The 20945-nt window shown below is 38.5% G+C and overlaps 1 protein-coding gene across 4 annotated transcripts in view; it reads right to left on the bottom strand.

Moving 5' to 3' along the window:
• Taf4b (TATA-box binding protein associated factor 4b) overlaps positions 1-20945 on the bottom strand; it is a 133672-nt gene that overhangs the window by 44187 nt on the left and 68540 nt on the right. For all 4 annotated transcript variants that reach the window (XM_039097304.2, XM_008771990.4, NM_001426974.1 and 1 more), the window contains one exon: positions 15605-15709. In XM_039097304.2, the coding sequence (XP_038953232.1) occupies positions 15605-15709 (105 nt within the window). The remainder of the gene's footprint in view (positions 1-15604; positions 15710-20945) is intronic.

Here is a 20945-nt window from a genome sequence, read left to right as displayed (position 1 = left end):
TGAATAACTGGGTCCCCGCTGGCGGGGACACATTTGAAATGTAAATAAGAAATACCCAATTTAATAAAAATGGAAGGAAAAAAATAAGAAAGTAAAAGCCCCAAAGCAGATAACTAGCTGCTGCTAACAGCAGAATAGCTAACAGCTAATAGCTGTTTTAGTATGAGTAAAATGTTAAAGGGTTAGAGTGGTGATAATTGCTGTGTGGTGAAAAGATTGTCAGTTACTGAGTTGTACACTTTAAAATGTGAATTTATTATTCTTAAATCAAGTATCAACAACTCTGTCAAACTAAAGATTTATAGGTACTGTTGAAAAATAAACTCCAATAAATAAATATTTCAAAATCAAATTACTTTTTTTTCCCACTCAATACTCTGGAATACTTGTGGACAAAGTAAAAACAGGAGTTCTAGTGTTACAGAGTTACTACTGCAAGCATATCTAGTGTAGAGTCACTGTTTTTCATGGAAACAATTTTTTTAAAACTGGTGATTGTAATTGAAAACCCTAACATCTAATTTGGGCAATAGCACAGGGAACTTAACTGTCATTCCCATTAAGGAAAGCCATACACAGTAATCTCTGGCAACAAATGCTATCTGCTGCTAATTGGCGCTTACCTATCATTTTGGAAAGCCCTTTAAAACCTAATACTTATTAAAGATAATCCTATATAACAAGCAATTCATGACTTAAAAATCACTAAAGTGTTAGCCAAATAGTTGAACAAGAGTATGAGGCACAGCACGGAGGAATACTTGCAACAATGTAGTGAGTTGGGTGAGAATGCCACAAGGTAAGAGCAGTGCTAGTCTAAACTGCAAAAAAATACCCATATAAGAAGAAAGATACAGTATTTCAAGAACTGCTTCTGGGATCCAGATCCCTCACAAAAATCATTTTAAAGCTATGTAATTTTAAGCAAGCAAGTTCTCAGCATAAGTTTACTATTAAGTTAACTTTAATGAATACACTTTGAAAGAAAAAATTACAATGTAAGTTCTTAAATGCCACATATAAATACCATGTGCCCTCAGGAGAACCTTACCCAGAACACTTAATGTAGCAAGAGTGTTAACTATGAAAAACTCAAGAGCAGACAGGATTCCTACAGTCCCACAGACTACTCTATAGAGATGGTCCAGAATTTTTTTTCCTAGACTACACAAATTTCCAGTTTAATCACAACCATCTATAGTAAACTGCTAAAGGGAACACAATACTTTTTTACCATTTGTTTGTATCCATACCATAGTTCTTTAAGTTAAAGAGCAGAAAAGGCCAGAACACAAAGCCAGTACTGCTTCAAAAAAAGAAAGCTAATTTTTAGATTTAGATGATTACTTTCCAAGAAATTAGAAAACCTTGTTGTGGTCTTTCCACCACCCACTGTTCCTAACGGACCTTTCACTTTTGAGTCAACCTGTCAGTCTCAAGCCATGCAACTGTAAACATTTTGTTTGTTTGCTCATTCGTTCACTGGGAGAGGGGTGCGCTCTAGTGCTCCCGTGGAAGTCAGAGGACAAACTGCGGGTGCGGGTTCTGCCTGCTTCCATCACGTGGGGCCAGGGAATTAAACCAAGGTCATCAGGTGTGGCTGCAGGTCTATTAAGCCACCCCCTTGGCTTAAAAAGATTAATAATAAATATCCATTTTTACTACCAATTCTACTTCTGAAATTTGAAAGAATAAAAAGCAAAGCCATGGCTAAACATTTAATTTCAAAAAGTATCAAACATTGTACTAGAAACCAAACATACTTAACAAAAGAGATGGGTAAATTGTGCAATAAAATGTATAAAGTAGCACTTAATGACTTGGGAAATGGATAGATTAGATCATTAAATTAAAAGTAGATTATAAAAAACAACATAACAAAATTAATTTTGTTAAGTCACGACAGAAGCTTATAGCCACTAAGCTTCCATAGCAGGTTTAAGGCCAGGCTAGGCTACATAAGACCCTGTCTCAAAACAAAAACATAAACAACAAGCAAACAAAAACAACAAAACAACTAACAATAGGATAATTAATTTCCCATAAAACTTTCTTTAGATCAAAGTAAAAGTTTTAGCTTTAAATCTTAAAATGAAATAGGAAAAGGAAGCTAAAAAAAGAAAAAAAAAAGCAATCTAAAGACTTAAAAAATTATATGTCAAGAAAAAGAAAGTGGTCCGAGAAGACTAAGAGTGAACGTCCTGCTGGGATTAAGGTAGGATCACTACAGTCACTAACCAGAAAAGGTCTGGCCTTGGAGTCTCTAGTGACAACCGTGGGGAAACAGACTCAAAGGAGCACAATTACTGGAGCATGCTGCCTTTAACAATCCTCCTTGGGATGCCAATAGCTAGATTTATTAACTCATCTTTATCTTAGAGAAGGCATTTCAACAATTCCACCCTGAGAAACTTATCAAGAATTTTGGACTCTAAATTTCTCTGGGGTTCAACATTTTTCATTCATACATGTACCTGCCAAAATGTCTACCAAAGTTGTTACGTATTGCTTACCAGAGCAATCAACATGGTATCCATATGCTGGAATATGTGTTCAGGCTACCCTTACACATAAGGCTTCAGGTAACCCTGAGAATAGATGACACTAATGAAGGTGCGCTGTTGATCTCTCTGCAGAAAACAAATTGTTCTGGCAGTCTTTATAAGAGGTATGGAGGGGAAAAAGAGGACCCTCAGATCAGTACCTACATGTTAACGGCTGCACTCATTTTCTTCTGCAACAGAATCACATGTGAGACCATTGTAATTCAAATGACCTTAGGAATAAAGGTATGACTCTCAAAGACCCCGTTTACTACTGCAAAGTTAAGGGGACTAGAGAAGTGGTCTGTGCATCGTGATTTCTCAGGTCTCTGATAAGGGCTCTACAATCCCTCCAGGAGGACAGTTTGGTATATTGGTGGGTAGTTAATTCTAGTTGCTTTCACTCGCTCTTCTTCACTTCCACAGCCCAGTGAACCAATATAAAAACTTATAAGTTGTCAGACTTGTCCATTAAAATGATGCATTCCAGAAATGTGCAAATGTGCGGTGGACCAAGGCCTAAACGCCAGTGACATTGTGGAAACCAACAGTGCTTTGGATCTTCTAGATTTCATGTGCGGTTCAGAATCACTGTCTAACAATTCCTAAGAAGTCCAATTTTTTCCTTCTCTGATGCACAATTGTAGGGAGCCATATTGGATTTGGGCGTGGCTGCTTTGTGACTGTATGGCCACAGTTAAGATGACTGCCATAAAGTCTTGAGATTGTTGGACAAAAGCCTCTCCCATGAATTTATGGCACAAGAAGATAACAAACAAGGAATGCTTTCAGCCTGAACAAGACCCTTCTGGGTCTCCAGCAGGGTTTGACCCCTGCTGAGCCCTGCTGAGGCATGTGGAAGCCTTTTGTTCCTAACAAAGGAGCAGTCTGACCTGGTACCACACACCTGGGTGGTGGTCAATTCTTTCCAGCCTTTCGTCTTCTTGGTCTTTGTCTTTAAGATTTAGGCTGGTCTTCCTGTATATTTCCCTAATTTATTCAGGTCACGTAGTCCATCTTTTGTTACCGAAGTCTTGAGCCAGGGTTTCCCACTGTGCTTCCCAGATATTTTCTACTTGGTGTACTTGGGATGTATATTTTGGTGAATAAAGTTACAGGAGGCCCTTCCTCTTCTGGCTTGACACGAATAACCTGTGTGTGTGTGTGTTCCTTTAATCCCACAGGCTTTAGCCCAATTCTCGGTACTGTGTCAGTGCGGGCATGGGGCACCGACACACAATCACACTGGCAAATGGTTTCAGGTCCTAAGTAAAGACTAAGAAGTCAAAGTATACATTTCTGGCTGTGTGGTATGGTCTGTCTTTCAAAGGGCTTCATGTCTGTGAGCTGGCTTTATGCATGGGAGTAGATTGAGGGTTTATGATTTTACCAAATTAAGTCATACTTCTGGTCACTAGACCTAGAGAACTCTTGTTTATAAACATTAAGAAAGATTTAACAGGCTGCTTATTAGTTTCATAGTTGTAAATTCTCAGAACCTCTGAGACTATTAGGATTACTGCATTGGCTTTGCTGGCCATTAAATTCACGATACATCTCTCTTTAAAAGTTGGAGCCGGGGTTGGGGATTTGGCTCAGTGGTAGAGCGCTTACCTAGGAAGTGCAAGGTCATGGGTTCGGTCCTCAACCCCGGGGGGTGGGGGTGGGGGGGGAGTTGGAGCCATTACTGGTTTCTGTCACCTGAAATTCCATTATTACCAATAAGATCAAGGAACAGAGTCTGACAGTGCCAACTCCTGTCGTTAACATAAAGCAAGAGAGCTGGAAGGACTTTTCAAGAATGTCGAGTCTTCAACCAAGCACACATTCTCTCAGTTATGATTTCTAAAAACACTGTCCTCAAGAGAACGAACTACACATTGTTCTCTGGCATCCACAAGCATGCCATGGCATGCACATGTACAGATACACATAAAGGTTTTTAAAGAGTCCTCTAGATCGACCCAGAAGACAAGTGACCAACTCTAACATGACACACGCCCTCACGCATCCTAATCTCTCCAGCCTCTGTAAACTAGGACCTGTAATAAACAAAGAGTTCTAGTGCCTACTCTGTTTTGCTTGATATAGACCTCCTACCAAAAAGTTGTTCAAGCCTCTCCTAGCCCTCTCAGAAATCTTTGCTCAGCAAGCTTCTATCAATCAATTTGGCCTGATTCAATCTACATAGTCTTTCTACCATCAATTCAAATCCATTCTTACAGTATCTCTTGGGCAACTGCAGGCAAAAGAAGAAGCGGTGTTTCTCATATCTTCTCAGGAGTCATGCATTTCACCTTATGGGGGCTACTGGAGCCTGAGTTCGCATAAAAGCTGTAAGAGGTGGCAAGGGCCAGTTCTAAGGAAGATCAGTTAACCTTTACAAGACAATCACCCTAACTGATTCCTTGGGAGGCTAACCTTCATATAAGGCTAGAAGGATTGGTTTAAACGCAATGAAGCACTGAGTTGTTCAAGGTACCCACTACTTATATTCCCACCCCTATATTTAGTTTTCCACCCTTTCTCCCAAAAGTGTTAAAATGTTAACTTAAAAAGATGCTACATGGCTGGATATTCAATTTGAGTTGTAACTCAAATCCTTATAGACTCTGGATTTGGTTTCAAGAAATCTGTGCCTCTGGCTAAAAGAGATAAAAGTTTCTTTTAGGGTAAACAGGAGCTTCAACTTCCTTCTGCCATTTGTGAGCTCAGAATTTATAGCTTCTTTCCTCTTTAAGTACTTCAGTACTTTCAAGGAAGCAATATATACCATTAGTCTTGGTTTTGTTAGGCCAGACTTGCTCTCCCCAGACCTAGCCTTCCTTATCTGTAGTGTGCAAAGTGTAGAAAGTATTTTGTTTGTTATTAGACGCCATCTGTGTCTCTGCTGTCATTAAAAACAGGGTGAAAGTGGCCTAATTAGACTACAGAACAACTTTAAAAACCAAGGACTACCTCAAGAACTCATCCTTATAGTTCTGTTCCTTTACAGTATTGATGTACACATTTTCTGACCAGTACTTGGTAAAAGAATTTTAAACATGATATGGGCAGCACCTCATAACCTATACTAACCAGGAGCTGTATGAGAACGGAATTCTGGGTACAGTTCCAATTTAGCAATGCAATACAATGTCGGCACCATCTCGAACTTTTCCTTTCTTAAATATCTTTGGAGTATCCTAACTCTTCTATTCATGTATCATGTAAGTGTGTATGTGGTGCAAGCAGAAATCAGAGGACTGTTTCCAGGAACAGTTCTTGCCTCTTACTTTGATGAGGATCTCATCCCTGTTGTTGCACTAAACACACCAGCTAGCTGTCTGGGTCACAAACTTCCAGATGTCACTGTCTCTATCACACTGTGGAAGTGTAGGATTACAGATGTGTGCCACAACAGGTTTTTATGTGAGTCCTGGGGGACCAAAATCAGGTCACCAGGCTTTGAATGCTAGCACCTTTATGAGCTGAAACAGTTCCCCAGTCCTTGCTGCTTATTTCTGTCACTACTTTCTAAGGGGAAAAGAGGGCTTATGAAGAATTGTGTAATGTTATATCCATGAGGAACATATAGAAAACTAGTCTGGACTGCTGGTGAAAGTAGATGGCAATAAAACGTTTGTGCCCTTTGAAAAATAAAAATTAAATCTAGACTTTCCATGTCAAGTGTGTACCTTTGAAAAGTCAGTGAGCGATGGGACCCACTGCTCTCTGTCTCCTGATGCTCCCTCCCCTCCTAGTCCGGACACATCAAAGGTGGAGAGAGCTCTATTTACCTTGGCACCATCAGGGCCTTTTCTGCCCTGAATTCCCTTTTGGTTCTGAGCAGGGGGTCACGCTGCCCATTTTCTGTGCATGTGTGGAGAATGACGAGCATCCTGCTGGGGCCCTAAGATAGCTGGCTTTCACTCCCAAAGCACAGAAGTCACAGGAGTAAGAGGTGGCAAGAATATTGCTGTAAAGATGAATGGCGTGGAGTGCAGGGATTATCTACTCACAGATTTCTTTGCAAAACCAGAGTAGTTCTGCGACTCCAATTAGCAATTCTTTATTAAGTGCCTACAACATGCTAAAACATTGAATTTGTAGAATAGCAAGGAATTAGACAAGAAGTTTGTACCATTATGACTGAAAGGTTTTTTTTTTCCAAATTAGACTAATGTTGTCCAAGAAATTTGGGATTATTAATGACACTTCAAATACTATTCTCTTTTCAGAACAATAAAATTGAATTTTTCTGGTTGAGGCTGTAACTCATTGGTAGAGTGGCTTCCTAGCATACAGAAAGCCTTGAGTTCAACTGCTAGCAAAAAAAAGCAATTAAGTCATTAAAGATTTTAAAATAACAAGCACTCAATACTAATTTGTCAAATCAATGTTAATTACTTTACTCAGCTATTTCAGGGGGTCAGGAACTAATAAAACTAAAGAAACTTACCCAACATACAAAATATTGAATTCCTTTTACATAATTCAACACTGATTCAGAGGTAACATTCAGTTTTTCTTTAACTAATCTCAGTTTATTTCTTTATTAACGAATTGTATGCTTGCCTTTGTCTCTATGACCGTAGTCATTCTTTAAGAAGCCAGGTCTACAGACTGCAGAGATCAGGCTATGCTTCTCTGCAGATTCTTCCTAACAGAGAGTTAAGAAAGCTCTTTGCCTATGTCCCAACAGCAGTCCCCGATTAATGTTATTAACCAGGTCCATGGTTATGCCATGCTCCTGGTCACATACTCTATGCTAAACCAAACCATATGATATGAAATTACCCACCAGACCTGAGAAGACTTCTATTAAAAAGTCTGATACTTCCCTCTCTCTTCCCTCCTTCACCCATCTCTATTTCTCTTATTTTCATTCTTTATGAAGCTCCTTTCCTGGCTTTAAATGGAAGCTGCTGTTTCCATTTAAGTCTCTCATCATGTTTTGGCCCTTCTCATATATTGTCTGTTTACTGTTTAATGCTTCCCCTCCTACCTTGAGGCCCCACCATGGCCTGAAGGCCCTTTCTCCAAATAAACTTCATTCCTCAAAGACCTCATGTATTGGCTTTCCCTTTCCCCAGACTGACCACTGTTGTTTTATCATTATTTCTTTATTATTATATTTAACACATACCAAATGCAAAATAAAGTTCTGATAGATTTTAGAATCCTGGTGCATTTTAATTTAAAGTAGAGTATAGTCAAATAAGATTACCCCAATCTCCACAGGACTAGAGGTGTTTAGTCTTGAGAACTGCATTACTTGTGTTTTTAGGGGCCCAGGTATGAGGACCCAAAAACAACAAAGAAAACATGTAGGAAGGACTCTGAAAGCATGATTCTTTTATAGCATCATTATTCATTTATCCCGACTTTTATTGCTATTTCCTCATTCATAACAATTCCTAATTAATTTGAAAATCTTCTTCCTACTTCCCATGCTATTGCCCCCAAACAACCTATACTATATTCTAATAGCTTGAACATCACATCAAGTCAGAGTTAGGGGTAAAATAAGCTACTATAATCATTAATAAGACCCTAACTTGTATTCTGATTATTCTATCTGAATACTTACAACAGAAAATGCCTAGACAATCTATAGTATAAGTTTTTCAAAAATAATCTCTAAATATAGAACTACTAAAAAACCTTGCCAGCAGTCATTTCTCATTATCTAGACCAATTCTCAATGGTCTCTTTGATCTTCTCTCCCCAATATCCATGAACTTATAACAAAACACTTCAATGTGATGATTCCAATTATCAACCTTATAGGTAAAACCACTGAACATAAATAGTTAATAGAGACTCATTTTTGGAACTGCTGTCCAAATACAATTTGTCAAGTTTGATAATATTTAAAGAATGGTTGGTTTAAAAATAAGAACTTAGAAGAATGACCAAAATTAAATAAATACCTCCTTTTCAAGGCTTAGAACATTTAAAAGGCACCAATATTAAGACTGCACTAATTTGTGGGACAATGTAGGAACACTTAATATTTTCACATTGCTTTGTGAATTAAGATTTGAAACTAGACTCATATAATTCTAATTATTAATAACAATTTAATTTATTTCTAAGCAAAAAGTCAAAACAGTCTTCATTTTTATTTTATCTCAAGAATCAGAAATTATAGGAAAACCCCCATTTCCAAGAGTAACCGTACAGTCTACAGTTAATTCAGTTCCTATCTTTAAAGAAACAAAGTCCAGAGAACAGAATATTAAAAATTATTTCATATACCATTTCTATTTTATTTGTTAGAGAAATGGATTTAGCAATTATTACTGATACTATTCAAGTTATTGCAGTGGCCAATAAATCAGTACATACAATACCAAAAGAACATGAAATAGAGTTCTTTCCAATAAATCAGTATATATAATACCAAAAGACCATAAAATAGAATTCTTTCCTATTTCCTCCTTTTAAAAGAAAAATGCCTTAAATTACTGTGGTAGTTTAAATGAGAAGGGCCTTTATAAGTTTATATATTTGAATGCTGGGTCCAAAGTTGATGGAAATGTTTGGGAAGGATTAAGGGGTGTGGCTGTTGGCGTTCTTTCTACTCTCCACCTAACAGTTACCTGGCAATAGCCAGGTAGGCCTGGCTTACTATAAATGGGTCTGTTTGGCCCCCTCCTCACCACTCACTCTGCCCCTCACTCTGATTCATTCTCATTCTCTCTCTCTCTCTCTCTCTCTCTCTCTCTCTCTCTCTCTCTCCTCTTCCCTCTCTCCCCCCTCTTTACACATGTACCCCCGTCCCCAGTGTCTGTCTGTCTCTACCCTCTTTTCAACTCCCCTTCCCATGCCCTAAATAAACTGTATTCTACACTATATCCATCTTATGGCTGATACTCAGGCAGAAGTGATGCCTCAGCCCCTCCCACCTCACCATACCTCATTCTATAAAACATATACTTGGCTTTTTATAAAACACAACAGTAGCCTCACTGGGAGTGGGCTTTGAGGTTTAAAAAAATCCCTGCCATTCCCAGTGAGGTTCTCCCCACAAGCCCATGTTTCTGCCTCACAGTTGATGTCTGAACATGTAAGCCCTCAGCCCCTGCTCCAGGGCTGCCATGCTGCCATTCATGCTGGTCATAGACCTATTTCTCTAAGATTCTAAGCAAGCCTCTAATTAAATGCCTTCTTTTAAAAGTTGCCTTGGCCGTGTCTCTTCAAAATCATAGCAAAGTAAATAAGACAATTACCATAAGCAAAAACCAGCAAAAAGAAAACAGTCTTGAATTTCAGAATAAAAATTTTACTAAAATACCTGCTGATTGCAGAATTCAGGATAACATTACTTAAAAATCTAACAACCACCTAAGCTTAAATTCCAAGAATAGGAGAAACCTGTGTCTTAGTTCTTAAAAAAGCACCATATGTACAGAAATTTCAATGTTTATACCCAAGGTAAAGAATATCTTTTGAGAGTAAAAATTAGTATCTTGTGTTGTAATATTGACAGTTTGCACAGTCATTTTTATCTCTGTATGCTATGTTGCCATCTTGGACTTTCTTTGTCCGATTGCCTTAATAACTAAAACAGAATAAAGGGGAAAAGGAGAGTTATAAACCCCTCATCTGGAATCTCATATATTAGAGATGCTGTATTATATACAAATGCAAGGCCAATAGAAAGCATGGCTCTGTGACACAGCTTGGAGGAGGTCGCCATCCATAACTGGATGGAACTTTGCAATGATGCAGCTGTTTCTAGACTCCTGTAAGTAACTCCTCACTTGTACTATGTAAGCAACCCCCAAAAGCTCAATGGCCTAAACAAGCTGGACATTGGTGAAAGTGTACTTTAGTAAATCAATGGTACCCATGTAGGGTGAACCGACATTTATGTCTTCCCAGAAAAATTAAGCCAACAGACAAATTGCATAGACTGACTTTCCCACTGGAATATAAAAGGTACATTCATTTCCTACCAAACATCTGAGGACATAATATATAATGGAGGCAAAACAATGTAAAATTCTACTGGGGCTGGTGAGATGGCTTTATGGCTACAGATGCTTGCCATGCAAACCTAGAGACCTGAATTCATCCTGAGAATCTGTGTATAGGGGGAAGGAAAGGGCCAATTCTAGAAAGGTGTCCTCTGATCTTCAAAGGCACGCTATATTATGTGCACATGCATAAACATGCATCCTGAGTCCTGTATGGTAATGGAAGGTATTGTGTGATATGGTAGCCACTTCTAGAACAGAGCTAGCAGAGTATGGGTCTCCATGAGGGGTATAGGCTTGTTTGTATATTTTTTATGGTCCTTCTTCCAGGAAATGTCCTCTCTGCCAAAGTTAATGACTCCAGGATAATCAAAGTAGGAGTTTGGGAGGCAAGTGTAGGTCTATGTTATTAGCAAGAATGGCAAACACTGTGACCTTCAGGATAGCCCTTAAGGCTGTGAGAAAGAACTCTGTGAACATGAGTTCAAAACATACACTTTCTCAACTATATAACTACTACAAAATATAAAGATGCAATATGAAGTATATGAGGGGCTTCACGGGCCTAAAAGAACAAAAGCAGTTACACTATGAGCCAGCTTGTCAGAAAGATATTAAGGGAGGGGATAAAGAGATTTGGGGAGTGGTGATCTCAGAGCCAGATCCCACCCAGCTAGCTTACTGTCTGTGTTTACAAACACAGGCAGATCTCTGAATTCATTTGCAATGTTAAAAAAAATTCTCTTCTAAGAATCAATGGGTTTGGGTCATAGAATGCTGATTTGTGAAATAGACAAAAGGGAATCTGGAGTAAATGACTGCACTGATATGAGTTCTCTGTAAATAGAGAACCTGGCTTTGGTCTGTGAGAGTTGAGCTATCTGGATGAGCTATCTGGAGATCTCCAGAGAAAGCTTTCTCAAGCAGAACACAAGCTGTCAGCTTGTCAACCTATGACTGACTTCCAGTTGTTCTTTCACTGCTCCTGAACACCCCTTCCTCAGAATTCCTCTCCAAGCTGCATGCAGCTGGTCCTTGGCACATACATATTAAATAAATTTAAAAATAAGTCTTAAAATAAAACAAGATTTAATATTTTTAACATTTATGACAAATCCAAATTAAACTGAAGGCCTAGAGCCATGGTTCTCAACCTGTGACTTGTAACACTTTTGGAGGTGGAATGCACCTCACAAGGACCACATATTAAATATCATGCATATCAGATATTTACATTATGATTTATAGCAATAGCAAAATTAGCATTCTGAAGTAGCAATGAAGTAATTTTATGGTTGGGAATCACTGTATTAAAGGGTCCTAGCATTAGAAAAGTTGAGAAGAACCACTGACCTAGAGAGTTTAATGGTTAGCATTTCACTCAGGGTCATTTGAGCTAAAACAATAGTATTTCTATAATGATGACAAAGATAAAACATTAAGTACTTATTTGTTAGTAGAATTTACATAAAATTAATCCATAAAGTATTACAAGACAAGTGTTATATCTTTTTAACCTACTGGGATACTTTAGAATGGGGTTTAAAGGACTTGTCCAAATTTAAAAGCTTACAGGAGTTTAGGATCCAGCTCAGACCTGTGTTGTGTATGTACTTACTCATTACCCCACGTGCTATGGTGAGTTCTCTTAGGAAAACATTTAGCAGACTCTGTTCTGGACTAGAAACGTAGGTCAGGAACTTAAAACCATTCTTAAATGAGGTACAATACTAAATAGTAAGTGAGTGGAAAACTGTATAATATTCCAGATGGGAAAGGAAAAGAATGCTAAAATGGTCTGTTCATGGTCATGCACTTGATGATTTGACCTGTTCCACCTAGATATTTACCCAGACTCACACACATGAACAAAAACAAAGGGTAGTGGGTTGTTCAGTGCTAGACAGTAAAAAGTAATTTCTTTGCTATACTAGCTTTACCATATTTTTAAGTATATTAGGATTTGAAACATTGAAGACATTATGTTAACTCAGACTAGTAGTGAAAAAAAAAATACCATCGAATTACACTTCTGTGTGATGTCTGAGTAGTTAAATTTATAGAAGCAAAATGGAGTGAAGATCACATGAGAATGTAGAGGTGGAAAATTGTTTAATCAGTATAGTGTTTTAGTCTTACAAGATGCATAAGTATGAAGATCTTTCAATAATGTGAATATGTTCAATAAACATTACCTATACACTTAAAATGGTTCAGATGGTTGTTAAGAGGTTTTGGTATTAAAATACTTTAGATATATACTGGGTCCAGGGTGTACCATCGCTGACAGTCTATGTGAGACCCTAAGTTTAATCTCTAGAACTACTAACAATAACTAAGTAAGTAAGATATATGTCATGAGAACAGCCTTTTTGTATTGCCCAATAATATAGTCAATAGCCACAAGTAAATATTAGAATTCATGTTCATTTAAAGGATGAGAATTTCCTCCTCTAGTGCTAGCTGGCTTCATTTCAATAGCTCAATAACCATATGCAACAGGCATAAATTATTTTCATATTCACAGCAAATTCTATTAGGACAGGTTCACAGTGTGTAAAAATAACATTAATACAAATACAAATGTATTGGATTTAAAATTGTGTATGTTCAAGGTGGCATTTCAAATTAATGAGGTAAGAATTACTGAATAAATGGTGTTAACTAGTTATTAGGACCAAGGAGATAAAACTAAAGGCACATTAACAACTTTCCCTCCTCTTTGATACAGTGTCTCACTAGACAGCCAGAGAGGTCTCAACCTTGCTATGAAAAGGCTGGCCATGAACTGGCTCCCTGAGAAGATAGGAATGCACTGGCTAACCTACATTTAAACTCTTATTTAATAGAGATTTAGGAGTAAACCTAAACCACACCTTTCTTTTTGAGTGCAAAGATGCATGCACTCTCAGTTTCAGAGTAGCCAATTCATCAGGGCAGGGAAAACGTGGTGGAACAGAGAAGTACATGTCCCTGAGTCAGAAGGAAACGCTGGATGATGCACAACGCCATGGGTACGACATCCAGCACCATACAAAGCCATGGGTACGATATCCAGCACTGTGAGAAAAGCTAGAACAATGGAAATACAGACCTAAAAGGTGCGATGTAGTTCTTTTTTTTTTTTTTGGTTCTTTTTTTCGGAGCTGGGGACCCAACCCAAGGCCTTGCGCTTCCTAGGCAAGCGCTCTACCACTGAGCTAAATCCCCAGCCCCGCAATGTAATTCTAATTAAGAAAGAGCATTCATGCTCAAGATGGCTGCAATGCCTGAACTTAGGAAGCTGTGGCAGAAGGATCCAAGTTCAAGGTTAGTCTGGGCTACACAGTGAGAACCTGTTTCAAAATAAAACACAAAGAAACAAGAAACAGAGATTACAAAAGAGAATATAAACCTAAAAGACAATAATGGAAGATTGACTTTAAAAAATAAATAAAGCTGTCAAATGTAAAGCAAACTTTATAAAAGAAAAGAAAAACAGAAAAGAAAATGATAGAAAAGGTTTTATTTCTTTAATCAATTGTAAAGCATAGTTCAGTGGAACAAAGAAAAACTGTCTCTAAGTTTGTGTATGTCTGAGATTTTTGGTAAATTTCTAGATATGGATATTTTCTAACCCAAGTTTCCAGAATCTCACTCACACAACAATTTAAGTCAAAAGAAAGCCTGAGAGGCAATGAAAGCAAAGACCTGGAAAACGACCTGAGCATTTATTGGAGAAGTGGTTGAATAAATCAGGATTCATTTAAGCACAGGACTACCATGAATCCAGGTTTCAGAAGATCCAGGCTATGAAGGCGCGTGTCTGTAACCCAGCATTCTGAGGGGGAGACAGATCCAGGCTATGAAGGCGCGTGTCTGTAACCCAGCATTCTGAGGGGGAGGTGCTCTAGAATCATCAGCTGGCAGCCTGCAGGCCATACAACCTGCAGAAAGCACAAGAGCACCGGATCCCAGAGCGAGCCTGCCTGAGAGGGTGGAAGGGGAGAGCTGAGTCCTGCCAGCTGCTCTCTGACAGTGTGAGCATTTTGACTAGAGTGTGCGTTAGCCCACTCACATACACAAATGTGCACAGAGTAATTAAAATTTAAAAACAGAACTTAGGAACAAATAATAAATAGGCTGTGATAGTTTGAACATGCTTGGCTCAGGGAGCGGTGATACTGAGGTGAGGCCTTGCTGGAGTAGGTGTGTCACTGTGGAGGTGGACTTTGGAACCCTCCTCCTAGCCTCCTGGAAATCAGTCTTCTGTTTACCTTTGGAACAAGATGTAGAACTCTCAGCTCCTTCACTAGCACCATGCCTGCCTGGACACTGCCATGCCACTAACACGCCTTGATGATAATGGATTGAACCTCTAAACCTGTAAACTAACCCAAAGTAAATATTGTCCTTTATAAGAGCTGTTGTCCTTTATAAAATTGCCTTGGTCTCTTCACAGCAATGGAAACACAAACTAAGGCAGCCATATAAACACATTTTGTGCTCAGAAATAAGAGGGCTGATGAAGTCTTAAGAGATAAGATAGGCTTAAATAAACAAAGGGGAGATTATATAAAAACGTTAGAAAGGGAAGTACAGTGAGGTCAGTCTTTGAGTATATACAGCTCTTACAGAAGAACCAAGTTCAATTTCTAACACCTATGTCAGACGGCTCAAACACACCTGTAACTCAAGCTCGAGGGGATCTGACATCTTCGTGGATAGATCCACGATGGTCATCTGTATTTACATGCCCAAACCCATATACAACACACCCCCACGCCCTCAACACGCACGTTAAAAATGAGTATTTACAAATGTTAGAATACACAGAGGTGTTTTAAAAATGGAAATGGCATACCTGGAGATCAAAATGGTAACATACTAATTAAAAATAGAGTTGAAAAGATACACATGTTTAAAAAGAACTGGCAGAATAGATTTTATAAAAATATATAGAATTTATATAAACAATTCTGCAAAGCAGAATTTCAAGAAAAGTTTGGTATCATGCAGAACAAGATAGATGATTTCCATGCCTCTTGCCTTTGTTTTCTTTTTGGCTTATGTTTTTGACATAAGAACAACAACAACAAACACTATTATCAGTACCTCATTTCCTGATTCTAGTGGTCTCTTCTTCCGTGGTCCAATGGCTGCAAGAGCTGTGAGATTAGCATCTCTATATTGGATCTGGGCGAGTTCCAACTGCTGCAACTAGAACATGGGGGAGGAAGAGTCAGTGTTTGCATAGATGCTCAGAGGGAAAACGATCACAACGCCAATTCTGTATTATTCCCAAATAAAATTATATTAACTCCCTTAGCCAAGGGCATTTCCTGATGTCTTGACTCACTAGCTCCTAATCCTTAATCTTCACACAGAAGAAACCGCTCAAAGAAGAGGAAGCACAGACAGAAGAAGCCATGTTTGAACATTACCGAGCAAATACAGTTCTAATGTACTGTATGACTTATAAACGACTCTTAACTCTCACAACCACACTAAAAGGATAATCCACTGATTACTCAAAATAAAAACAACTGCACAGTGAGGGTCTAAGAGAGTAGGGCAATTTCATAGAAGCCACCCAAAGACATGGTAGAACCAGCAATCAGAGATCAATGCTCTCTGTAAAAATATTTACAAATAAAATTTGTGGATTTATTTTGTATTTATCTTCATGGTAAAAATCTTAAGTGATGTACATTAATCTTTAATGGTCAAAACTACAAGGAACAATTTTTCAGTCTTGGGGCAACAATACAGAAGGTGTCTTATTGAAAAGGATTTCAAAGTATTTACGTGTGGAAATAGTGATGCATTTTTTATAAAGACAAAGTAAAAATAAAATATCACTGCATAAACCCTTCAGCTTTTCCAGAAGAGAAAAAAAAAATTCAAATCTCATGAAATTCTACTGCTGTGTAAGACAAAAAGATAGTTGTTGAGTGTGAATGAGAGTCAGAGCCAACAGGATCAAGAGAGTCAGTCAGTAAGAAACACTTACACTAGGAAAATTCTTTAGGAAACAAAACAGTAACCAAAGATCAAACATTATAAAAACAATAAGGACAAGCACACAGCACAGGGACCTCATCCATGAGGAGCGGGTCCCCATCACATACAAACCAGCCCTCATTTTCATGTTAGTTCACCTAGTTTCCAGAGCTGTGAAAAATAAGATCCTGTTGAATATATGCTATTTGCTAAGTTTTTTTAATGTAGTAGCATAAATATATTTAGAAAACCAATAGTCAAAGTAAGTAAACTGAAAAATATTCTATCTGCACTAAACTTTATAGGATAGAAATCCTTTTAAGCTGTAGGCTTTCTTATAAATAAATTGTTAGATAAGGGTTTTCAGAAGTTATAAAATCTTTTGTTGCTGCTGGCCTTTTTAATAAAAACTATAGTCAAGAGTCTGATGCTGCCACAATCCAGAATTTCTATGTAACAAAAATTCTGGTCCTAGTTAATCTACCCTACAGCACAAATCAAATAAAAATATATTTTAAAGGCCTTCCCTATAGATACATGGTATCTTCAAGATAAGTCATACCAAATAAGGGTCTCTTCCCATACCTTGCAAGGAAGGTTTTTAAATTGACCATGTTCATATATGTTTTAGAAAACGTTCTAAAACAAAAGAAACAAGCAAAAACATCTGAAAAACTGGCTATAGTTTTAATTTGTTCTTTAGTTATAACACATTCTCAAAAGCAATACTGTTTAACCAGCACAAAGCAAAGAAATCAGACATAACTAGAACAAGAGGAAGCTTTGGGCATTAATACAGATTTGGCATCTGTAGTTGAAGATGATGACAACATGAAACTCAGAAAAATTTTCAAAAGGATAACATAATTATGTACGCAGGAAAGTTAAAGTATCAATGAAAAGCATCATCAACACCACCACCATCCTCTTCCAATCATGGCTGGCAGGCAAAATAGCTCAGATGGGTGAGAAAGATGCTTGCTTCTGAACCTGACGATCGGGAGGTTCGATCCTTGGCACCCACATGGTAGAAAAGAGAACCAGCTTCCCAAGTTGTCTTCTAATCTTTACTTTTATATATACTGAGAGTACACGCACGCACACATTGTCACATACGAGAAAATGTAAGTCAAAAGAAAACAAAAAAAAATTACCCTAGTTTTAATGAATGCATATGGCAAAATTACAAGATACAAGTTGCCACAAACAATAATCATCATCTCCCCAAATATTAGCAAGGAACAGGTGGAATCAGATACATTGAAATGAAATGCTGAGAAATAAATTATTTATTTGTATTCCTTGAGTCTCAAAATATCACACAAGAAAAACGAATGAAGACATGACTGTGTTTATGGATTACTAAATTGGACTTGATAAAGATTTTGAAAGGTAAGGATACAGCTTAACAGCAGAGAACCTATCTAGTATGTGTGAGGTTCCGGGCTTAATCCTAGTAACCAACTCCCCTGCTTTATATACTGAAAGGATTTTTGCAAATTGACCCAAGGATCTATCTCCTGGAATGTGGGTGTTAATTAAAGGACCACAAAGGATCAGAAGTCCTGGGTCAAGACTGAGCCTCTGCCTTCCTAGCTAACTAATTCACTTCCTCTTTGGGAGTAACCTGTCCCTCACTCTTAAAGTAAACCGCTTCTTTTCTATCGCACACACAAAATCTATCTTTACCGCCTGAATGTCTATTGAAAAAAAAAAGAAAGGGAATGGAAAAATAGGCAGTGGTAGTTCACATTTTGAATATAGCATTTGGGAAGCACAGTTGGGTGGATCTCTCAGTCCAAGGCTACAGTGATCCACAGAGTTCCAGGATAACCAGGGTTATACAGAAAAGCTCTAATTTGAAAAACAGGAAGGGAGGGAGGGAAGTAAGGAAGAAAGGGAGGAGAAAGTGAACATCCATGTATAAAATAAAGCTTGAAAACATCCAATCTGGACCTAAACTTCAAATGTTATATACAAAAATAAACTCAAGGTATAGAAACATAAACTTCTATAAAAAGCACAAAAGAAAATCTTCATGAGTTGGGAGTCTAGCAAAGATTTCTAAGATGTGACATATTTATTCACAAAAGCACTAACAAACTGGTCTTCACTGAAATTAAAATCTTCTGATCTGTGACAGACACATTTGAGAAAAATCAAAGGCTAGTTTTATGTCAACTTGAAACAAGCTGGAGTCATATTGGAAGGAAAAACTCTCAGCTGAGAACATGCCTTTACCAGACTGGCCTGTGGGGCATTTCCTTAACTAATATTGATGTGGTGGGTCCTGGGCTGGTGGTCCTGGATGCTATACTATAAAAAAGCAGGCTAAGCAAGTCAGTGTGGAGCCATCCTCCATATCCTTTGCTTCAGTTCCAACATCTAGTGTTCTGGTTTGAATTCTTATCTCAAATTCCCTTCTCGATGGACCGTGATTGGCATGTATAAATGTTGATGCCTGCCTCCTGCTAGCATAGCTGAAGCCATTTTGTTCCATGTCTGCCAGCTATTTCATACTGTTGCTGTAATATGTCTGTCAGTCACTGTCACTGAAAAGTAACTTGACTCAGAGCAGGGTCATGTTGACTACAGGTTTCTTCTTATTATTATTCTTTTTTTAATTGGATATACTTTTTTATTTACATTTCAAATGTTATTCCCTTTCCTGGTTTCCTGTCCATAAGCCCCCATCCCTTCCCCATTCCCCCCCATAAGGGTGCCCCCCCCCATCTACCCCCTCTTACCACCGCCCCCCACATTCCCCTGCACTGAGGGTCCAACCTTGGCAGGACCAAGGGCTTCTCCTTCCACTGGTGCCCAACAAGGCCATCCTCTGCTACATATGCAACTGGAACCATGGGTCAGTCCATGTATAGTCTTTGGGTAGTGGTTTAGTCCCTGGGAGCTCTGGTTGGTTAGCATTGTTGTTCTTATGGGTTGCAACCTATCTAAAGGTCAATATGAACTGTTAAAGTGTAACAGTCTAAAGTGGCTTGAGTCAGAGCTGACTACCAGGCAGCAGCACTTCTAGCACCTGTGTATGAATTCATTGCGGTTTTGTTGTTTTAGCCTTAATAAGCTGACATATAAAAAGGTTCGGGGTCATAGTCTCAGACTCTGAATTCTGATCTATGGCCCTGATTGATCACTCTTAGGATGTGTCTTAAATAAACCATCCCTGTGTGACTGAGTTTGGTGCAGTTTGTGGGGTGACTCCTGAATTCCAAATCATCAGCTTAAATAAACCCTTTCTTCCCCAAGCTGCTGCTTCTGGTCATGGCCTTAATCACAGCAATTGAAAACTCAAGCTAAAACAGAAATTGGTACCAGGTCATGATGTATTGTATGACAGATCTGGTCATGTGTTTTGGGGAAGATTGTGAAAGGACTTTAGAATTTCTGGCTGGAAAAGTCAAGGAAAACCAGGGGCTTAATGGGCTGTTGTGGGAGCTTTGAAGACAAGAACACAAAGAGCAATGAGGGTGATGGAGGCCTCGATTGTGAAGTTTCAGAGGGAAACAAAGACGCTGCTGAGATCATCTATGTGAGTTCTGGTGACCCGGGGCTGAAGAATCAGCCATGGTTAACAAGAGACAGCACCACTAGTGAAACCTTACTCTACTAGGACAACTGATGTTGGGCATTAGGAACTGAGATGTTAGTAGTGATTAAGAAGAGACTAGTGCCATCAAAGACTAAACCTGGAGTATTCACTCAGGGTAGGCAGACAGGCTGTGATCTATTGAGGGCTGTGGCTGCTGCATCTCAGGCTAGCAGCTAAATCTGGAAACATGTAAGAATCATGCAGATGTGCTGGACATAGTGGTACACTCTTTCGATCCCAGCACTCAGGAGGCAGAAGCAGGCGGACCTCTGTGGGTTTGAGGTCAGAACAAACAGGTGTACACAGAAAGTTCCAGGGCTACATGAGGAGACCCTGTCTCAAACAAACAGAAGAAAACAAAACAATGTTCTCCCAGGTGCAGTAGTGATCTAAACCTTTAACTCAGAATTTGGGAGGCAGAGACAGAAGTATCTCCATGATCGAAGTCATCCTGCTATACACAGAGTGCACCAAAGCAGCAGGGCGAACAGTGAAACCCTGCCTCAAAGAAGGAAAACAAAAAGTAACAATGGCAAAGGACCAAATAACAAAGTATACTTTCTATTCAGAAATGAGGCCTTATGTGCAGTATTCTATTAATTATACAATAATGGTCTGTGGAGAGTTGTACCCTGAGTTTTCAGTTTCATAATCTATTTAGAAAAACAATCCTATTTCAGAGTATATGTTTCTAATTTGTCATGCATTTTAATCACTTCCCCACAGGTTGCTATGCAAAGTCAATGTTCTAGCACATACATGATTGTAGTTCTTTTCTTCCCCTTTATTGTCTGATATAAAATGAAACTGAGAATGCCTTCAAGTGTTAAAAAGAAAATGAATGAA

Source organism: Rattus norvegicus, chromosome 18 (assembly GCF_036323735.1).
Source record: "Rattus norvegicus strain BN/NHsdMcwi chromosome 18, GRCr8, whole genome shotgun sequence".
NCBI lineage: Eukaryota > Metazoa > Chordata > Mammalia > Rodentia > Muridae > Rattus > Rattus norvegicus.
This window is presented reverse-complemented; position numbering and strand designations above follow the sequence as displayed.